Source organism: Acinonyx jubatus, chromosome C2 (genome assembly GCF_027475565.1).
Source record: "Acinonyx jubatus isolate Ajub_Pintada_27869175 chromosome C2, VMU_Ajub_asm_v1.0, whole genome shotgun sequence".
Lineage (NCBI taxonomy): Eukaryota > Metazoa > Chordata > Mammalia > Carnivora > Felidae > Acinonyx > Acinonyx jubatus.
The window spans coordinates 56,904,092-56,926,754 of record NC_069384.1 but is presented as its reverse complement, the minus strand read 5'-3'; the positions used below and the strand labels follow the sequence as shown (position 1 = coordinate 56,926,754).

Here is a 22,663-nt window from a genome sequence, read left to right as displayed (position 1 = left end):
CGTCCTCCTGAAACTTCGGTTGGAAATGTGTACTATTTTATTAGTCCTTATGTCATTCTTTCCTAATATGTGACAAGTCGGTAGTGTTTTTAATATCTGTGACATACCTCTCATCTTCCAGAACACACAGTAAAACAATGCTTTCCTTAAGATGTGAAAAGAGTGATTGACATTTGCGCATGTACCTGGGCGCCCCTCCTCTGCTCCCTCCATTATAATTACTACCTTCAATCTCAGTGAGGATACATTGGCAAAGGGAAGTGAGAAAACTCAAGACAGACATTTGCAGGCACCAAAGTGTTGCACTGGTAAGTCTGTCACTATATTATTTGCTTTTTAGCATCTCTTCACCCTTGTTGACTGGGTAAACTTGGGGCTGGGGGAGGATAAAGGATAACATGGGGGTTTAGCACATAGGCCATATTGCCCTTTTTTTTTTTTTTTTTTTTTAATTTTCAAATTTTCTACCTGGCTCTTAAGAGCAGGAGTTATTTCACGGTGATTTTGCAGCAGGCTTTTCTGAGGTAGATAAAACATGGATGAGAAGTAGTCCGAAGAAGCAGAGGGTAGCTGAAGCCTGTGTGGAGAGGATTAGCTGGAAAGGAATTTCAGAAGTGAAAGCTGAGCTTGTCATATACAATACTACAGCAAAGAGGGACAGGGCTCAAGGCTGTCCACCATTTAGACGAGGCTTTTAGAATTTAATAGGTGGGAAATAGGCTAATCTGGCTAGGAAAGAACAGAACTGTGGGAACAACAACAGGGCAAGAGAAGAGTCTTAGCACACAGCTAATCGAGACTGGTCAGAGAACGGTGCGAAATATGTATCCCTCAGGACCTTAGTGATCAAGAAGGAACATATATTACAATTATCACAAGACTTTAAAAGCAACCAACAGGCTTGAAGGTTTAAACTGCTTTCTGTTGTTGTTTTTTGGAATAAAGAGCAAATTCTGCCTCTTTCCTCAGGCCTCCTGTTTGTACACAGGTATTGTAATTGCATTAAGCACATCAGGGAAAGCCAAATCCCAGTGAAACAATTAGTGAAATGGATTTTGAACTCCTTTTTTTTTTTTTTTTTCCCCTGCTCGCTTGAGTTACAGATAAATAGGTTGGCCTTCCTGAAACCCTACAAGGTTCCCAGCTGGGGCCTTCCTTTCTGGAGAATCACTGTTGCCATCACAGGCAGATATTCTATGTTTCAATGAACGTGCCACTGTAGGCCAAATGTTAGTAGTTAAACACTATCATCACAGAAACACACAAAGCTAGAGTCAAGTTCACAAACACAGCTGGTGGCTAAGAAACTCTTAATGAAGGAAACCAAGTTGCTATTGGCTCGAAGCCATTCATCGCGACTTCTGATACACATAAACTGGGATTGTTTTACACGAGGGAGAATAAGATAAGAACCACTGTCCTCAGTTTCTCTCCCCAGTTGAAGATCGAACATTTCTTTAGGACGTCCACTGGGAAAAAAAGAGTGAAATCACACATAATGTTCTCGCGGGTTGATGTACACTCTCTCAGGGTTGTTGCTTTGACGATGCTTGCCCGGGCTCCGGTCTTTCTGGCGTATCTGATTGTAAAGGGGGCACATCTGCTGGATCCCATCTTCCCCCACAGGATTCTCATCTTCATAGTCCACTCTCCTGCGACTTAGCCCATTCTAAAAATTCAAATATTGCTTATGTTAGCAGAGCAGATGTTTGCATCTTTCTAGCACTTTGGTCAAAACAGGCAAGAACTCGATTCATTAGAGTCTGTGTCTCTGATTCATTATCCCACAGGCTACTGAATGGCAAGGTCAAGTTCAACTTCTTTTCATTTTCCAGTCATTTGTTGCTTACAATACCTGGATAAGAGTCACAACATCTGCTAAATAGAAAATTATGACTAACGGAGATGATAGTCATTTTCAGGTTTTGAGATTTGGAACTGGTATCAGTTAAACTAGGGAAGAACAAGGTTGTAAACTCCTGGGAGTCCCTCAGCAAGGCTCAAGCTTGGAATGCATGCATAAAATATGCAGAGAATTAAATCAAACAGGCAAAACAAAACCAAATGAAGCCTCAAGATTCAGAGTTGGGGAATTAGGGAAAAGACATAGTGAAATGAACTGGTATTTGACCACATGTCCAACATAACTGAGAGTCAGAAACGCTGTCACGGCTGACACCATAAAATGAACCCCCGTGATGCTCTGTGATGTCTCTGGTACTGACCCCTCCGCCCAGTTATTGGTTTCTTAAACCCTGACTACTGCTAAATGGCCAAGCAAGCTCAAGGACTTGACAAGATCATACTATAGATGCTCAGATGGCAGAGAGGTGAATACAATAAACTTTCGTGGAAATCAAATGATATTTCAGTCGGCATGGGAGACACCAGTTCCACCTGGGCAGACCCCCACGGCAGGACCCCGTTACTTACAGAGTGCTGGAGGCCGCCCACCTCTCTTTCTCGGAACTGAGTCTGCAGAGGCAAGTGTTCGGTCTGGAGGAAGAAGACAGAACAAGACACACGCTTTAAAGCTCCAAGCACATGGTGAAACACATCAACCCAGACCATGAAGAAGCCTATTTTTAAAAGAGCCAATCATGTCTCGTCACATGTGTGCCAGGTAAGCAAATGTTCCTTCGGAGGGGATGAGCAATGACATTTCCTGAGAGCTGTCTCTCTCCTGACTCTAGACTTCTTCTGGAAGGAAGAAAACATACAGAAGATCTGCTGCAAGAGGTCTCATGCAAAGTTACTCATATCTTACCCGAGGGAGGCCTCAGCACAGAAGAATCTGATACTTGGAATCGGCTTTAAAAGTGGTCTGGGGTGGTAAGGAAAGGTTATTTTTTGTCCTTCTCTATAGAGGTATATATACGGCCACCTTCTGGTCCTGCCAGCTACTCTCTGCCCCAACCCTGCCCAGATCATAAAGGGGATTCCTCATTTTCAAAACCCACCCTAGGAAGAATCTCTCTCTGCTTCCCCTTGGCCTATAAATGCATCCTTACCCTTGGCCTCCAGGTCATATATTACCTCTTCCAGGAAGGCTTGCCCAAAGCGTATATTATTGCCATTATTTGTTTATATTTGCTTGTCTCCTTCACTACACTGAGGTGCTAGTTGGAGTATTTTACAAACATTATCTCATTTATAATCTCTCTAAAACTTCTATAAAACTGATGCTTTTATTTTACAGAAGACTGAAACGGAGGCTCAGAGTGGTTCAGTAAGGTGTCTCCGGTCACACAGCTGGAAGTGGAGGATTATGATTCACACGTGGCTCTGTCTGAATCCTAAGCCTATATTCCTATATCCCCTACTTCTAACCCAGTGTCTGGAAAATAGATGTTTCATAAATATAACAGAAGAATGCCTGAAAGTCCCAGCATGTGGGCGTATCTATCAAAATGCTCTCCCTTCACTGCCTTTCCTTATGCTGTCCTTTCGGCATGGAAGGTCCGTCCCTTTGCCTCTGACAGCTGAAATACTACCCATCAATCGATACTTCCATCGTGGCCTGACTGAAGTCACCTTTTTTTTCCCTATAGGGTCCATCAAAGTTCATTTCTTTGCTCCAATGTGCCTATTGTTCGTGTGTTTCATAGCACACATCACTGCTCTATCTGATATCTGTACCTTTCAACCCCAGTAAAGAATGAGCCTTCCTGGCCATCCTCTTCCACCTCCACACCCTGGCCTGTGGTTCGGCAACAGTAGGAAGTTAACAGTTAACTGAAGAATTTACTAAACTCTAAACTATCAATTCTTGATATCCCATGTTAAGGTTATCCGAATTATAAATCATGTCCACCATGTATGTTCCTCCTGTCATATTCTGCTTGATTCTAGGGTGCTTCCCACATGCGTGACCATGTGATAATTGACCACACATCCTAGTAAATGTCCAGTTTCATGGATGTGTGACCAGTCACACAGGGCCTTGCGTTCAGGACCCATTTGGGGGCTTAATGCTCTGTGGTTGCCATCTTAAGATTTCTTAATATTTTATTGTGAATCCATGTTTTATAAGTAGTCTAATGAAAGAATGGAGCATGACTCAGTGACCTGTGGCCTCAACTCAAGGTTGTCCTCTCCTGATGCTTGTGTTTGATTTGGTTCTCGGCTGCCACTTCCTTACCGTAATGTTCCAGATCCCCCTTGCTTTCCTCTCCCTGTCCCTGTCCAGTGACTCTGCCATTCTCTGATCTGGCAGGGGCCTGAGTGCTGGTCCAGGGAAGGCTGGGGTCAGGAGTGCATGCCCCCTGCCTGCATCACGGTACTTCTGGCAGGTGGCTGGAGGACCCGTCTCAGTAAGGGCAAGCCTCTGACCCCCTTGGTTATCACCATCTTGACATTGTATAGTTTTCAACAAGAGGCTCTGCATTTTCACTTTGCACTGTGCCTCATAAATTATGTACCTGGTCCTGGTCCAAGAAAAATAGATTTGGGGGGGGGGGGAAAAACTCCTAAAATTAAAGCTAGCATGTTGTTTGTTTGTTGTTTTAGATGACCCCAATTGCTATTCCCCTTGTATCAATACTGGTAATTGAGGGCGCCTGGGTGGCTCAGTCGGTTAGACACTTCAGCTCAGATCATGATCTCGCACTTCGTGGGTTCGAGCCCCATGTTGGGCTCTGTGCTGACACCTCAGAGACTGGATGAGCCTGCTTCAGATTCTGTGTCTCCCTCTTTCTCTGCCCCTCCCATACTCGTGCTCTGTCTCTCTCTCAAATATAAAATAAACATCAAAAAACAGTACTGGTCATTGAGAAATTATTCTACATCAGTGCTGTATCTAATTGGAAAGAGACAGGGCAGTTAGAAGCTTCCCTATAGAAGGGGCGAGTGCCTTTCTTCCTGCTGGTGCAGGGTGTAGAAATCAAGGGTGCAGTCGATACTGAAGGAGTCCACAATCTAGAAATACAGAGATCAGAGCCTCAAGAGTTCAAGAAAGGTTTGGTTGGAATATGAGCTGTTCCATGTTTATGCTATAAAATTCCAACTGGCGAATTTAGTATGACCAGAAAATAAATAATCGTTCACATTTTCCTGAACACTCAGGGTATACTTGTATCTGATCGTTGTCGGTAAAACACAGTAACAAACTTTAAGTCCTTGGAAGCCAGTGTTCATGGAGGGCACAATGAACGATGCAGCATCAATAGTAACACTATAACCAGTGTTAATTAATAGTAGTAGGGAATTACAGAGGCAAGAAAATCTGTTTTGTTTCAATATAAAGAGATTTCAAAGAGCCATGGCTTGCTTTAGGAATTACAATAGCACTGTTAACATTTTTTTTAATAGTAGGAGACATAAAATTAGCTATTTGAAAATAAAAACAAGAGAGTTTCTAGACCTGAACAGGAAGAAATGGTGCCTGGACACTATACATAATCTTCACTTTTACAGAAGGGATGACAAGCATATGTGTAAGTTCCTTTTTTTCTATCCAGTGCTGTAAACATTCACTACCGAACCACTATCCCTCCTGTGAGCCCATGAATTGTGTAATATAATATTTAACTAAATTCTATGAACAGAAGCCCCACACATTGTAGGGATCAGGGATCAGGGTTGTAGAGAGCATGCTACCCTTGCCTCTGCATGGTACAGCTGTCCAATTTCTGACAAGAGACATAAAGGATTTAATTTAATCTAATGGTGGGTGGGTACATGTGTTCTATTTCTGCTACTCCCTGAACTACCTGAAATGTTGAATATCTGACTTTAAAAAAAAAAGGTTAATCACTAGTATATTGAAAACTGTCTTGCATAATACCTTACTTATGTTTGGTGCTTAATATACAGGTATAAATTAACTCATAATATTTTAACTAATGGAATCATAGCATATATCATTCTATTACTCTTCCAGTTTTTCCTAGAAAGCCTTGGGCTACTCCGAATCTCTAACACGTATTTTGATTTCCCTACAGGCATGTACTACCTTGTAACAACTTCTATTGAGCTACAATCCATAGGCACCTTCCTCACTTACTAGTCATGTAGACTTTCTGGCTCTAATGCTTCTTCCTTATAATGAAAAATGATACATTTTTACTTCTGCTTCCAGTCATGATGGAGAACTAATACCAGACTAGCCCTTCTGCCATAAGTCACTAGAAAACTGGGCAAAATGTATGAAACAACAGTTTTCAGACTTGGTAGTTTTCAGTTTACAGACCTGTTTGCAACTGTTTGAAAACAACAGTTTTCAGTTTGCAGACCAGATAACTGTGCTGCACAGGACTGGGAACTCAGATAATAGAAACACACACACACACACACACACACACACACACACACACACACACGGTGATCCTCTAACAGTCCTGGAGGCTATCTGATTTTTCTGCTCATTTGGGAAGAGAAAAACCCAAGAAAAGCACTGCTGAGCTGAGGGAACAGACTTCAGCACTCAGGCAAGCTGAGGTACTGTAATCTGTGGGACAGGGTACTGAAGAGAAGGAGAATCCTCATTGGGCATGTGAGACATTCAGTAGAGAACCCAAGGTCATGCTTTAAAAGTAAGGCTAAAATAGCTCTAGGACACAGAGTGTTCCAGAACCACCCTAACAAAACTTAAAAACAAGCTTCCAGAAGATCAAGTTGATCTTAAAGTCAATTAACTGACTGCCAGAAAATAACCCAATTCTTATTAAGGAATGATAGCAAATTTCAAATAATTGATAATATAACATTCACAATGTCCAGCATCCAATTAAAACATACTGAACATGAAAAAAAAAGGAGACAAAATAAGTCAATAGAAACAAAACCCAGTATGACACATATGGATTTAATAGACTGTAACTTTTAAACACTTACTATAAATATGTGTAAGGAGGGATGCCTGGGTGACTCAATCGGTTAAGCATCTGACTTGAACTCAGGTCATGATCTCATGGTTCATGAGTTTAGGCCCTGCATTGGGCATGGGTCCCTGGGTCAAGCTCCACCCTGACAGTGCAGAGCCTGCTTGGGATTCTCTCTCCCACTCTGTCTGCCCCTCCCCTCTTCATGCTTTCTCTCTCTCTCTCTCTCTCTCTCTCTCTCTCTCAAAATAAATAAACATAAAAAAATAAATATGTATAAGGATATTTAAAAATATGAATATAATATGAGAATCAAAAACTATGAAAAGAACTGAAAAGAACTTCTAGAACTGAAAAAATACAGTATCTAAATTGAAAAAAGTCACTGCATGGCCTTAATAGACATTGCAAAAGAAAAGATTGATGCATTTGAAGATAGAAATTATCCATACAAGGAGATGGGGGAAACAGCTGAAAAAGAACATAGCTTTTGTGGATCTGTGGAATAATATCAAGAAATCTATCATTTGTGTAACTGGAATCACAGAAGGAAGGAAAGACAGGAAAGCGGTATTTGAAGAGCTGTTAAAATGTTCTAAATTAGATGAAAAATACATCTATAGTTCTAAGAAGCTCAATGAATTCCAATAAAGGTAAACATAAAGAAAACTACTCTAATACATTTCAAACTCAAATTGCTGAAAACAATGACAAAGAAAATCTAAGATATTGTCGGAGGAAAAAGTAAGAAATAAAAGATAAGAATTATCACTGGCTATTCACCAGAAAAAGGTGAAGGTCAGAAGACATGAAGCTAAAATACTAAAGCACTGAGTAAAAAACCAAACAAACAAACAAAGTCAAACTACAATTCCATATCCCACAAAAATATTTTAAAACAAAGATTAAATAAAGAAATTTCCGGACAAGCAAAAGCTAAGAAAAGTTGTTATCAGCAGACCTGTACCATAAATAATGTTATGGGAAAGTACTTTGAGTTGAATAAAACCGATTCCAAAAAAAAACTTCATCAATTCTTAAATTTTTAAAAAAGATACATTATAGTTTAAAACAAAAATAGTAAGAATATATTGTCAGGTTCGTAACAAATGGAGAAATAAAATATGCAAGAATACAAAGGAAGAGAAGGCGGAAATTGAAGTACAGGTTGTGTTCAAGTTCTTACAGGATACATGAGGTAGTATTTATATTAAGGTAGATAGTGACAGATTAAAAATGCATATGCTGGGGTGTCTGGGTGGCTCAGTCAGTTAAACATCCAACTGTGGCTTAGGTCATGATCTCATGATTCACAGGTTCGAGCCCTGTGTTGGGCTCTGTGCTGACAGCTCAGAGCCTGGAGTCTGCTTCAGATACTGTGTCTCCCAATCTCTCTCTGCCCCTACCCCACTCATGCTCTGACTCTCTCTTTCTCTCTCTCAAAAATAAAAACATTAAAAATTTTTTAAATAAAAAATTTTAAAAAAGGCATATGCCAAAACCCAGAGAGATCACTAAAAAAAAGTAAAACAAAGAGGTACAGCTAATAATTCAATAGAAGAGATAAAAAATGCTAAAAACTCTCAGTTAATTTAAAAGAAGATAGGAAAAGAAAGGAAAAGGAACAAAGAACTGATGGGACAAATAAAAAGCAAATAATAAGGTGGTAAACTTAAGCCCAACCATGGCAATAAATATATTTAATAAGAATAGACTAAAGATTGCTATCCAAGTCAGGGATTTTCAGACTAGGTAAAGCAGCAACTCAACTAGTTGTTAGCTTTGTGAAATGAATTTTAATTTTGTTTTTATTTATTTTCGAGAGACAGAGACAGAGCACAAGTTGGGGAGGGGCAGAGAGCAAATGAGGCACAGAATCCGAAGCAGCCTCCAGGCTCTGAGTGTCAGCACAGAACCTGATGTGGGGCTTGAACTCACAAACCGTGAGATCATCACCTGAGCCGAAGTTGGACCCTTAACTGACTGAGCCACCCAGGTCCCCCTGAAATGCATTTTAAATATAAAGACATAGTCAGGGTAAAGTAAGAGAATAGAAAAACACATACCATGAAAACATGATTCATTAAAGAAAAGTTGAAACTTCAGTGGCTATAATAATATCAAAGTGACTGCAATACAAAAATACCAAAGACAAAGAAGAATCTTTCATAATGATAACAGGATCAACTTATCAGGACAACATAGTATAATAATCTTAAATGTGTGTATACCCAATAAAAACACATGAATAACAGAACTGAAAGGGAAACAGACACATCCACAAATATAGTTGGAAATACCACTCCACTCTCAATAACTGATAAAAATGTAAACTGAAAATCATTACATATAAAGAATACTTGAATGACATGACCAGTCAGTGTGACTTAACTGACATTTTAAAATACTACACTCAACTACAGTAGAATATACATTTGTTTTAGTGCATGCAGAACATTCAGTAAGATAGACCATAGCTGTGCAGTAAAAGTCTCAAATATTTACAGGTTTTGAAATCCTACACACACACACACACACACACACACACACACACACACACACACATAATATATATATGTTATGTATATATGTATATATATATATATTAAATAACAGAACTTAGTGAGCAATCAGTAACAAAGACATAGTTGGAAAACTCAAAAATATTCAGAAACTAAACAACATGCTTCTAAATAACTCAATGGCCAAAGAAGAAATAATAAGGGAAGCTAGAAAGTATTTTCAATTGAATGAAAATAAAATTATAACATACCAAACTTCTGGGATTTTGAAAAAAGAATTGGTTAAAGAAAAGTTTATAGCTTTAAATCCTTGTATTAGAAAAGAAGAGAGGTCTTAAATTAATGATCTAAACTTCTTCAAGCAGCTGGGAAAAAAAAAGAGCAAATTAAATCCAACAGAAGTTGAAAGAAAGAAATAACAAATAGTGAAAATCAATAAAAAATGGGCAAACATTGAACAAAATTAATGAAACCCAAAAAGCTGGTTCTTTAAAAAGATTAAAAAAATTGGAAAACCCCTAGTAAGAAAAAAAGAGAAAACACAAACCAATATCAAGATGAAAAAAGATAACAGTACAAATTATCTCATATAAGTTAAAAGAATAAAAAAGATGTTACGAATAATTTGATGACAATTTCAAAAACCTAGATGAAATGGATAAATGTTTTGAAAGACACAATTAAAATCCTTATAGAGAAACTCCAGGCCCAGATGGAATCACTGGTAAATTCTAGCAAACAATTAAAGGCATCTTAAATTCCTTCTACAAATGAGGGGGAAAAACCAAACCCCCCCCAAAAAAAACCCAAACAACAACAACAAAAAACCCTGCTTTGTAACTCCTTTTATAAGATCAGCATAATCCTGGTACTGAAACCAAAATTATTATTTAAAAAAAACTGAAGATTTTTATTCATAAAATCCCAAAACCTGAAATGAAAATAGCCCTCGAAAGTTGAACGAATAAACAAATCAAGGTATATTTATAAAATGGGATACTACACAGCCATGAAAGGAAATTTATACATGCAACAACATGGATCTCAAGAATATTATGCTGAGCAAAAGAAATTGGGCACAGAAGGAGCACACTGTTATTCTCTTTATGTGAAGTTCTTTTTTATTTTTATTTTTTAAACCATAACTAACGTACTGTGATAGAAATCACAGTAATGGCTGGGGCGCCTGGGTGGCTCAGTGTTAAGCGTCCCACTTCGGCTGAGGTCACATCTCACGGTTCGTGGGTTCGAGCCCCATGTCAGGCTCTGTGCTGACAGCTCAGAGCCTGGAGCCTGTTTCAGATTCTGTGTCTCCCTCTCTCTCTGCCCCTCCCCTGTTCGCGCTCTGTCTCTGTCTCAAGAATAAATAAACATTAAAAAAAAAAAAAAAAAAAGAAATCACAGTAATGGCTGCCTGAGGCAGGAGGCGTTAGGAGGATGGAGGTAGAGGGTGTGTATGACAAATTATTTGGGTCACAGAAATGTTCTTGATTGCAGTAGTGCTTACATGAATGTATACATTTGGCAAAGCATTCCAAACTGTATACTTAAAATGGAGCACAGTATTATATAAGTTATATCTTAGTGAAGTTGAATATTAAAAAAACAAACACTGTACCTTCCATTTTATCATAATTACTCTATTTTGGAGAAATGTGTAGGGAGGTAAAGTAGAATGAGAAGTCATTGACACAATCTGGAATCTGGCATGATACTAGTACCTAGTAAGTGCTCAATAAATACTTCATCACAGATGGCCGTCAATACCGGAGTTTCACGGCTATAATATCCAATTGCTTACTTTGTTCTAGTGACTGAGTCCAATTCCATAGAGATGATTTCACTATACTAAAGGAGTAACACATGAAGAAATGGCTACCATACATAATTCACCAAATATGGATTCCTTAAGGCATAAAGTATATTACATTCCTATCTATTTAATACCTTTCTGAAAGAAATTATAAAATATTACTAAAACTGTGAACCAAAAGTCGATTTTCCCTTTCCCTTCATTTTTAATAACTCCGAGAGTGCTGACGTGCTACATGAGCAACAACTCTAAAGACTGTGTTGTAATCAAGCGAAATTTACAACATTAATTAGGCACTTGTTTAATGAGATACATAATTGTTACTGTTCTCTGTGATAATTACCCATAAGGGTAAGCTATTCACATGAATGTCTCTTATTACAGTAGACCCTTGGCATTCACAGATTTAACATTGCTGGTTTTAACCATTCATGAGTGAATCTTAAAAGGTTATGATAGGTTGTAAGGTTGTAATTTGTAATTTTGTTGAGACACAAATTTGAATCAAGACCTGGGAGGTTTCTGTGATGGGATAATCATTTAGCTAGTTAATGAGCTTAGCAACCGTTCAATATCCACTTTTCAATGTGTCTTTGTTATTCTCAACTCATATATATGAGTTTTATAAAAGATAGAGGTATTTAAGAATGTAGGATTTTTCAAAAGCCTGTGAAGTATCCTGTGCGAATGTCAATGAGGAGTGCTGTGTTATTAATCCAACTTTTCCTTTTAAATTTAGAAATGTTTCCTCATTTTTTAGTTAATTCTTATTTCTGCTGTATCTACAATCAGTCATGACCAATACAGATTGCCACTACACATTATACAGGTTAAATGCATAAAGTCTGTCTGGATCTTAGTCCCCAAGACATGAGATTTATTTACTTATGACTCCTCTTTCCCAATGTCTGGGAAGTAAGGTTCATCTCTATGTTCTGTCTGAACATGCCATCCTATAAATCCTTTCCTGTTAACCCTGAGAGACAGCGAGGTTTTCACATGGTGCTATCACACAGTAGATGATCAATAAACACTTGTTGATGCATGATCCATGTACAGGACCTGCTGTGACTCCCACTCTTAGTGGTCCCCACAGAGGTCTTGGGTGCTGGCACATGTTGGGAAACCTGTGCCAGTTGGGATTGGAAACCCTGGAAACCCTAACTGCAAGGAACAGGGCAGAGTTATATCTGAATTGGTTCGTGAGAAGGGAGTGAACTCCATGGAATTAGGTTCTAGATCCTTTATACTCAGCAATCTATAAAGAAAGATAGAAGGAGAAGGTCTAGAAAGAAGTTGGCTCAATATTGCCAACATGATGAAAAACAGATACCACTCCATTCAGCTTAGACAAAAGAATGATTATAACTTGTAAGGACTGACAAAACATTCTTCCCCTACTCCCTGCTGCTTACAGGAGGTACTGTACGCGATGCTTTAGAGGTGCTCATATTCTTAGACTACCGCCTTGAAGTAATTCTATCATTGTTCCCATAATAGAGATGGGAGCTGAGGCTTAGAGGGAAGAAGCCATGTTTCCACGTTTGTAGAGCTAAGATTCAAATTCATCTTAATAGAATTCCAAAGTCTGTGTCTGAAACCATCATACAAAATTGCCCATTTTCCTATCTTGGGTATATCACGTTTCTTCCTAACTCGACTGGAGAAAGGGAGACGGAAAAGCAGGAAGACACTGAGCATCTGAAAGGGGAGAGGACATAAACTAGAGGAAAGAGTGGCGGTGCTCAGTACTTGCTAGCTCTGACACCGGCTCTGGGTTATCTTCATCTCAATTGTTGAATAAAAGCTACAGCCTAAGTTATCTCATCTCCTGCTTGGGCTCCAGCCTCAAAGGAAAACAAAGACAAGGCTTTTCTTGAGACTCTCAGAGTTTTTTTTATCTGCTCCAGCCCAGGGCTGAACACAGAACAGTCATTCACTATTGGATAATACTCTTCAAAATTAATTCAGAGGGCATTTTCCCTCCAGTTTTATTGTTTGCCTATACTCTTCAGTAATATACTTAGCACCTTAAAATGCAACGTCCACTTTGTTAATATCTCAGATTAAAGACTTCAGTGAGGCAGGTACAAGAAGAAATGACTACAGAATGTCCTTACCTCAAATGTCCTTACTCTCCAAATGTATGCTTCAATCACGAGGTTTATTTATAAGAGGGAAGAATATTAGATAATTTATCTCACAAGGTAACACTGGATTTTGTTCAAGTCACCAGAGAATTATCACAGCCTGGTGGCTGTTGAAAACGTTGTATTGTCCAGAAGGAAGACAGCGTTCCTTCTTATCATTGGCAAATAAATTTCATTACCTCTACTGAGAATACATTCTAGATTCTAATTTTTCAAAGTGAAATTTGATATGACACATTTTAATGAAAATTCTTATCTTGGCTTTGGTCTCACTTAATCCTTACATTAAAATATACAAGAAAGTGATACTTCACCTAAATTATAATATGTTTGCCCAGCCAAGTATCTAATTAAAGCAGACAGATGATAAAGGTGAGGGGAAATTATTTGTGGGCAAACTAGGCACCCACGTATAATGCTAACATGTCCCCAATCATAAATCCTACCCATTTTCAGGACACAAATCAAATGATTATGCATTCATGTGCACTACTTTCCGTAAGTAAATATTTTAACATCAGAATCCTATTCTGTCCTGATCACAATGAGCATCTTTGCTCTTCAGACCCTTGTCCTCGTGCTGTACCATATTACCCACTCATACCACTTCATTTCCAAATTTTCCCACAAGGTAATCCTTCTTCAATTTAGGGCTATTAGTGTAATTTCATCCACATACCCAAATACTCTCAAAGAAGATATTAATCGTTTCTTCTGCATCAAAGTATGCACCCCAAGCCGTTCTGTGCAAAAATATTGTCCATCATCCTGTTATATGCTACCTTGTGAAAAGATGTATCCTCAGGGAAAACATGACAAAGATCATCCCATGTCTGGGTTAGTTGCTGTGACGGTCAAAATTTTACATGCTAAAATAAAAAACAAACTCTAATTCTTCTCTAGAAACTATTAATATGGCCCTCCCCAAATCTCATATTTAATCCAATATCTAAGTAGAACTGAAAAAAGATAACCAGTAAGATTTTCTTTGTAGTTAATAATTACGCTATTCTTAGCAAAAAAGGATTAAAAAAAACTAAAAGTCTCCTAAAATCTTCAATACGGAACTTATTTTAGATTGTGAAACAAAAGGCAACATACTAAATATAGAACATCACTATTCTCTTATCCCTTCCTATTGAAAGGTGAGCTAATATAGGAATCATTTCCCTTACCAATAATCTACTTTTGCCATTGAGAGTGTAATTAAAAACTAGAAAATAAAATATGGAAAGGTCTTATCTGTTTGTTTAATGGTTACTATCCCACAAACCATCTAAGGGATCTCTTAAACATATTTAGTTGAAAATTGCATGTATTTTTCTTTGGGGTATTAAATTTCATGGAATGGTATTTTGTACCATTTTCCTGAAAGGAAAATAGAAAATATAGATAGCGTGCCCTATTTCTTCTTCTGAAGGAAGATAACCTAATAACAGTAAAGAAGATGAGACAGAAAGAGAAATCATCTGCTACGGAAAACTAATATTAACCTTCAGGGACAGCAATTTTGTAAATATAAAACCCAGAGTAGGCAGTTTTGTTTGAATTAGAGAAGTAACTGTAATCCCGGCTTGGCATTTCCCTGCACGCAGGCACTAAAGTCTTGAGCGAGCTGCACAAAGGCACCTTGGGCTAGAATTCAGCTCATGAATTAAGCACGACCAGAACTCATCAGTGACTGGGATGAAGGTTCACAGAGCCAGTGCTGTGAGAAGGAAAGTGAAGCGGGTGATACAGGAGGGGAATCCTTCCAGTGGAGATACGTTGCTTAGCTAATAAAATGCATCAAGGGTCTTTTTTAGGTCTTCAATTTACCCTACACTTGCAGTACTGAACGTTTACACAGTGATATGCTCTTATTAGATACTACTCTTCTTTGAGGCAAGAAACACTGCTTGTAACAGTGAACAATGGTTAAAGTAACATTTTGTCTTTGTGCACATGTAATTTAAATGGCCAGAGTTTGGATGTTTTCTATTAGCCCACTAGCAACCACAAGTAACAGGTCATCTACTTGGTTACTTGTCTATGGCATTGTGGAATTCATAGATGCCACTGCAAGGTGATGTTCCTTCACTTGAGAGTGAAAGGACTCAGTCACTCCTTTAAGACGTGAACATTTCCATTATTTAAGACTAAGAAATAACTGTGTACTTTTGGAGAAACAATGGAGGGAGTGAAACAAATTTTTAAAATATCGACTCAAAAAATATTGAAATTAACTAAATCTCAACAGTACTTAAGGTGGTATAAGTTATCTACTCCTTGCCCAAGCTTGATTGGCCCCAGACTGTGGATGGCCCTGGCTGGACCCTCTTCCTCAAGAGCCATCGGAAGGTGTCCCAAGCAGCAACAGCTCTTTCCCCAGTCCTGTGCAGTCCGTCAGCTCAGACACAGTGTTTACAAGGAGTGCCATTGTGTTTGCCATCTGCCCCGCAGTGTGATGGGAATTTTGGTTCCACTGTCGATGACAACTGAGCTCTACAAAGGTGAACACCAGCCTTCTCCTAGATGGACTGGAGACAGTCTGTCCTCTGAAACAACCTCGTCATTAGCAATACTCTACTAATAGGGGTGCAAAGCATTTATGGGCCACTGCCCTCCAGGAATTTACAATCTTGCTTCATGCCGCTTGTCTTCCAGGTAAACAACAAACCAAGGCAATTTCAATGCAAGCACCTTAAAAATGCAAAAACCTTTCTTATGCTATTACTTTTTCTTTTCTACCACAGGACCCAGTGCATGTAGGTATAAGACCACCTGCTGATCTGATCTGATTTTAATCTCAAACAGCTACTGGTCCACAATTTCTTATCTGAAGCTTTTAGGAACAGATATATTTAGGAATTCTGAATTTTTCAGATATTTAGAAAATTGACGGTTATTTATCCCATATTTATAAAACATCTCCACCAGGGTCTGGTACAGAACGCCATAAGCAAGCATATACATATTTTGTAGAGTGGAAATTATGAGTATTCACATTAAGCGAAGAAAGAAATGACTATATTTAATTTCACGAGAGTCAGCAGGCCAGGTCAAATTTGGGTGCAAAATGAAGAAAAACTTTAGATGTTTAGAGATTTTTGGAAATGTAAGATAACAGTCTATACACCTGCAATACACATCACAGGAAAGACATGAGTTAAGAGGCCAGAAGTCAAGATAAGCTCTGCAGAGGTGGAGGTTAAACAGCATTAGGGAGGACCCAGACTTTACTGGTAGAGTGGGAGGACTCATGTGAAGGCACTGGGTCAGGTATGGTGGGTCCGATCACAGAGCACCAGACTGAGAGTCCCACGCGCCTGGAGCCAGCCAGATCCTGGGTTACGGAGCAACGTGGTGAAAGCGAGGCCTGAGAAACAGTGATGCGGCTCACGATAATGATCATGATGATGATGGGGAGTGTGGCTACGTCATTTAGGTTCTTCTTCCGGAGCACAGGAGAGCTTCAAGAGCACTAGGTTCTTCTAGAGCACAGGAGAATCCAGGATTTGGATACCAAGAGGAGGGAGCAGAGAAGGGCAAAAGAGAAGGCAGAGAACACCAACAGGCCTACAGAACTAAGTCAAGTCTGCAGATGCTACAAGCACGTACAGAAACAGAAAATAAGAGGAAAAGAATAAATGTAGGCCATATACTTCATTACAGGTTTATGGGACAGAGGGTGTATTTGTCTGTGAAAAGGATAACTGTGGATAACAGCAGAGATGACTGCCACAGATTGAGTCAAATTGTTAGAATGATCACATTTCATCCAGGAAAACAGAACATACATTTTTCAAAAGCACAGTGAAAGGAGAAAAATACCCGTTCAATTGTAGGACGGAGTATATCATAGGGGCAGGCTTTGGGGACTAATGATAGTTTTTGAAGAGAAGACAAAGACTGTCAAATCCCCAGGGAGTGAGCAGCTCATGTTACAGACACTGAACCAATTGTGAGGCTGGGGCGGAGGAGAAAGGAGGAGGCTGCTGTGAACCCAAAGGGGTGGGTAAGGCTTTACAGGCTCCAGTGAAAGATTAAGGTGAGTCAGAGTTGAATCAAAGGATTCTGATCAAAAGGATCATGCATCATGCATGATTGCAGGGGAAAGATCTAGAAGAGGTGAAAGCCAATCAAGGCCTGAAAGTGACATGATGCAACAAACGGGAGGGGCTAAATGTTCTCACCACGTGGAGGAAAACAGTGCTGTTCACATGAAGGTGAGGAGCAGATGTGGGTTCAGAAACAGGTCTCCCTCATGCAGAGATGAAGCGTGTGGTGTTAAGGAAGGGTGGCATGCGCTTGGAAGAGGGGTCGTGTTCTTCCAACAGGCCCAGAATGGGTAACACACCAAAGACTGTAAGCACATCTGTGTGTTAAAGGAAAAGGTGTCCTGTGTGCTTTTGACTGTAGCCTTTTTTTTTTTTTTCCCTTTGAGTTGCATTTTTCTATGCAAGTTGCTTGGAGGAGAGGAGGGAAAGAATATCCTCATTGGAAATAGCTTCAAAGCTGCACAAATATTTTATCACTTTTCCTCCAAAGCAGCTCACAGTGCTTTGCTAGAATTTCATTTTAGTTCCAAAGGATTTGGGGAAACTCAGAGATGTAGGTAGAAATAGACAAAGGTTCTTAGAAAGACTTGTGTGAGATTTCACAGTAAGTCTAGGTGCTCTACTGTGTTCACAGAACAAATGAGCTTCCAGCCAGTGTGCATGGTCTGTGACAGATCACAGAAACAGCCAACAGGAAAAACAGCCCTCCGATAAGTTTGTGCATGGAGAATTCTTTAACAGAAGTCATGGCCCCATTAAGGATGAAAGTTTTACTTCTGTGTTCAATAATTGAACCTAAAGACCAACTTTATTTTTCTTCTGCTAAAATCAAGTTTGAATACCATATCATATATTTAGTATGCTCTGGGGAAATATAAAATTTTTAAAAATACTTACATGAAGAAGCTAGATAGTTGGAAGTTCTTTTCTGTGAAATAGAACCCAGGCTAACTTTAGACCCTTTAAATGTATCAAAGTGGATAGAAAGGATCTTGTTTTTATTTCCATCCTTCCGCTTTTATTTTTCATTTTTAAAATTTTATTTAAATCCAAGTTAGTTAACATATAGTGTAATAATGGGTTCAGGAGTAGAATTAGTGATTCATCGCTTACATGTAACACCCAGTGCTCATCCCAACAGGTGCCCTCATGCCCAGCACCCATTTAGCCCATCCCCTCCAGCAACCCTCAGCTTGTTCTCTGTATTTAAGAGATAAGAGTCTCTAATGGTTTGTCTCCCTGCTTTTAACTTATTTTTCCTTTCCTTCTCCTATGTTCATCTGTTTTGTTTCTTAAATTCCACATGAGTGAAATAATTTATCTTTCTCTGACTTATTTCGCTTAACATAATACATTCTAGTTCCATCCACATGTCTGTGGTAGTTCAAGTTCATTATAAATATATATTTTAGCTTAGCATCATTTTGGTTTCTGCACCAAGCAAAAGGGCCCATAAGGACATGTGATGTGTGTGCATTCTGAGTGTATGCGTGTCTGGGTGTGGGTGTGGAACATCAGAGAGGCAGGAAAGGAGGGGAAGGGAGGGGAAGGGAGGGGAGAGGAGGGAAGGGGAGAGAAAGGGAGAGGAGGGGAAGGAAGGCGCAAAGAAAGAAGCACTGCCACACACATAGGCAAAAAGAAAAGCACCAAGGCCAGAGGACTTAAAATCTCCATATAGAACTCATGGAGAAAAGTCATAAAGTATGACACGTATCCAAAAGAAAAAGGGGTACAACAGTACAAAGCCTTCAAGTTATTTATTTTAGAATATCACTGCAGTTGAATCTGCATCCATTTCAAAACAAGAAAAGGCTCAGAATATTTAGATGAGTAATACCAGCGAGATGCCTGTGTTTCCCTATTTTGTGAACCATTAACAAAAAATACCTACCTTAAGTACCTGGCTACAATCTGCACCACAGACTTTTAGCAGAGCAAGCTGGATGATGAAGTGAGGGGTTCTAAGAAAATACATGCATTTTAGCGTTGCTAAACTTTTCTTTTTAACTTAACAGAACATGAGATAAATAAATAAATAAATAATTCATATTTATATTTAATGATATATTATACATCTATATTTCAATATATAATATAAATATACATTTATATTATTATATAATATAAAATATCAATATACATATAACAATATATATATTGATATATATATATTTCAACTTCTTAATTTAAGATGGTATTTTCCTTATGAAGTTCCACTCATCTGTGCAGTGGGGTCATATGATACCTCCTTTTAAATAGCTTTCGAATGGCAATATGCACTGGAGTACAAAGCTCTGTCCCATACAGATGCAGTCACCTGATGCATAGGGAAAGGATGACATATTCGATTGCAGGAGCTGAGCATCTTCTGGATATAGTCCCAGAGGCTGTGGGATAACCTAGCTACTAAAGTCTGATCGTCCTTAATAACTGATGAATCAGAAGCAGCAGACTTGCTTGGCCCTTCCCATCTGAGGATTTCTAAAATGTTAGTGCAAGAGCCTCAGGAATTATCCAGAAACAAATGCCCTCCTTTCACATATGAGGGAACAGAGTTCCAAGGAGGTAAAGGTATTTCTGCAAGGATTCACTCCTGGCAGAGACGGGACACAAATCTAGATCCATACTTCTTGACATCCAGTTCGGTGATCTTTCCAGTATCTGTTTGCAATCCAATGTGAACTCTCAAGCTAGACTGCCTGGGTTCTATTCTGGCTCTCATAGCTACACTGGTGAAGTTACTTAATGCTCTGAGTTTCAGTCTGCTCATGTGAAAGAGGAGAATAATCCTTGCATATGTCTCACAAGGTTGTTATGAGGACTACATGAGTTCATACATAAAGCACTTAGGGGCGCCTGGGTGGCTTAGCCGGTTAAGTGTCCAACTTTGGCTCAGGTCATGACTTATGGTTCGTGGGTTCGAGGCCTGCATCAGACTCTGTGCTGACAGCTCTGAGCCTGGAGCCTGCTTTGGATTCTGTGTCTCCCTCTCTCTCTGCCCCTCCCCTGCTTGCACTCAGGGTCTCTCTCTCTCAAAAAAAAAAAAAAAAAAATTAAAAAAAATTAAAAAATTAAAAAAAAATAAAGCACTTAGGGTAATGCTTTGCATTTAACAAATGCTAAATAAATGTAAGCTCTAGGGGCGCCTGGGTGGCTCAGTCGGTTAAGTGTCTTGACTCTTGGTTTTGGCTCAGGTCATGATCTCACAGTTCTGTGGGTTCAAGCCCATTGCGTTGGCAGTGTGGAACGTGCTTGGGATCCTCTCTCTCCCTCCCTCTCTCTCTCCCCTCCTCCCTCCCACTTGCACTGTCTCTCTCTGAAAATTAACAAATAAACTTAAAGAAAATAAATGTAAACTCTATGTCGTGTTAACATATGTTCTCTCAAAATAGCCTAGGAGAGCTCAGGAGTCCATTTAATAAATTTCAGCAACAGTGGGACAGAAAACCTGAGAATAACCACAAATGGAAGAACAGCTTTATTTTGCCTGCATCATCCCATCCCCTAGGCCAGCTCTGCTCATTCAGTGCTAGAAAGGAGGGGAACAACCAGCTCCCCCAGGGTTTTGGAGCACCACAGAAAAGATCTGCCTGAATTTCACCCCATCCAGAGACAGACAAAACTGAGAGGCAGAGTCAGCTAGGAACAAGGAAGAGGAAGGAGCAGGGGTTCAAACCGGCCACACAGTGGGAGCAACCACAGTTTTAGTGACCTGCTCTGTAGAGAACCCCAGCAGCTTTTGTCACTGAAAAAACTAATAGCATATTTGTATTAAGTTGTATACGTTCTTGATATATTTTGGATACTAACCCTTAATAAGATTTGTCATTTCCAAATATTTTTGCCCACTCAATAGGTTGCCTTTTAGTTTTGTTGGTTGTTTCCTTTGCTGTGCAGAAGAAGGTGTTTATTTTTATGTAGTCCCAATAGTTTATTTTTGCTTTAGTTTCCCTTGCCTCAGGAGAAGTATCTAGAAAGATATTGCTATGGCTGATGTCAGAGAAATTACTGCCTGTGATCTCTTCTAGGATTTTTATGGTTCCAGGTCTCACAGTTAGGTCCTTAATCCACGTTGAGTTTATTTTTGTGTTTGGTGTAAGAAAGTGGTCCAGTTTCATTCTCAACACCCAAAAACCATGTAATACAATTAAAAATGGGCAGAAGACCCAAGCAGACATTTCTTCAAAGAAAACATACAAACACATGAAAAGATGCTCCATATCACTTCACTAGGGAAATGCAAATCAAAACCATACTGAGATTATCACCTTACATCTGTCAGGTTGGCTAAAATAAAAAACACAAGAAACAACAAGTGTTGGTGAGGATGTAGAAGAAAAAACCCTCATGCACTGTTGGTGGGAACACAAATTGGTGCAGTCACTGTTAAAAAGTATGAACTTTTTAACAAAAAGTTAAAAACAGAACTATTCTAGGTGCCTGGGTGACTCAGTCGGTTAAACATTTGACTCTTGGGGCACCTGGGTGGCTCAATTGGTTAAGCATCCGACTTTGGCTCAGGTCATGATCTCACAGTTCATGGTTCAAGCCCTGCGTTGGGCTCTGTGCTGACAGCATGGAACCTGCTTGGGATTCTTTCTCTTCCTCTCTCTGCCCCTCCCCTACTCTTACACATGCTCTCTCACAAAATAAATAAATAAACTTTATAAAAAAAAATAGAACTACCCTATGATCTAGTCATCGCACTACAAGTACATAAACACTAGTTCAAAGGGATATGTGCACCCTGATGTTTACTGTAGCATCATGAACAATAGCCAAGAAAAGGAAGCAGCCCAAGTATCTATCAATAGATGAATGTATAAAGAGGATGTGGGGTGTGTGTGTGTGTGTGTGTGTGTGTGTGTGTGTATACACAATAGAATATTATTCAGTCACACACAAAAAAGAAAATTTTGCCATTTGCAACAATATGGATGGAACTAGAGAGTATAATGCTAAGCAAGATAAGTTAGAGAAAAACAAATACCATATGATCTTGCTCATGTGGAATTTAAGACCCAAAACAAACAAAGGAAAAAAAAAAGACTAACCAAAAAAAACCAAAACAAAAACCAGACTCTTAACCATAGACAAGAAACAGATGGTTACCAGATGGGAGGTAGGTAGGGGAATGGATGGGTGAAAGAGGTGAGGGGGCTTAAGAGTACACATATCATAATGAACACTGGGTAATGTATGGATTTGTTGAATCACTATATTGTACACGTGCAACTAACATAACATGGCATGTTAACCATACTGAAATTAAAATAAAAATCTAAAAATAAAAACAATGGCCCAAACAGCCACCTGC

General features: G+C 39.1%; 1 protein-coding gene across 1 annotated transcript in view; it reads right to left on the bottom strand.

Moving 5' to 3' along the window:
• Positions 1–429: 429 nt before the first annotated feature.
• Positions 430–22,663, bottom strand: part of NECTIN3 (nectin cell adhesion molecule 3) — a 126,675-nt gene continuing 104,441 nt past the window's right edge. Inside the window, exons 8-9 of the mRNA XM_027077684.2 lie at positions 2,434–2,496; positions 430–1,669 (exon numbers count right to left, since the gene is read on the bottom strand). Of these exons, the coding sequence (XP_026933485.1) occupies positions 1,490–1,669; positions 2,434–2,496 (243 nt within the window). The 3' untranslated portion in view covers positions 430–1,489. The remainder of the gene's footprint in view (positions 1,670–2,433; positions 2,497–22,663) is intronic.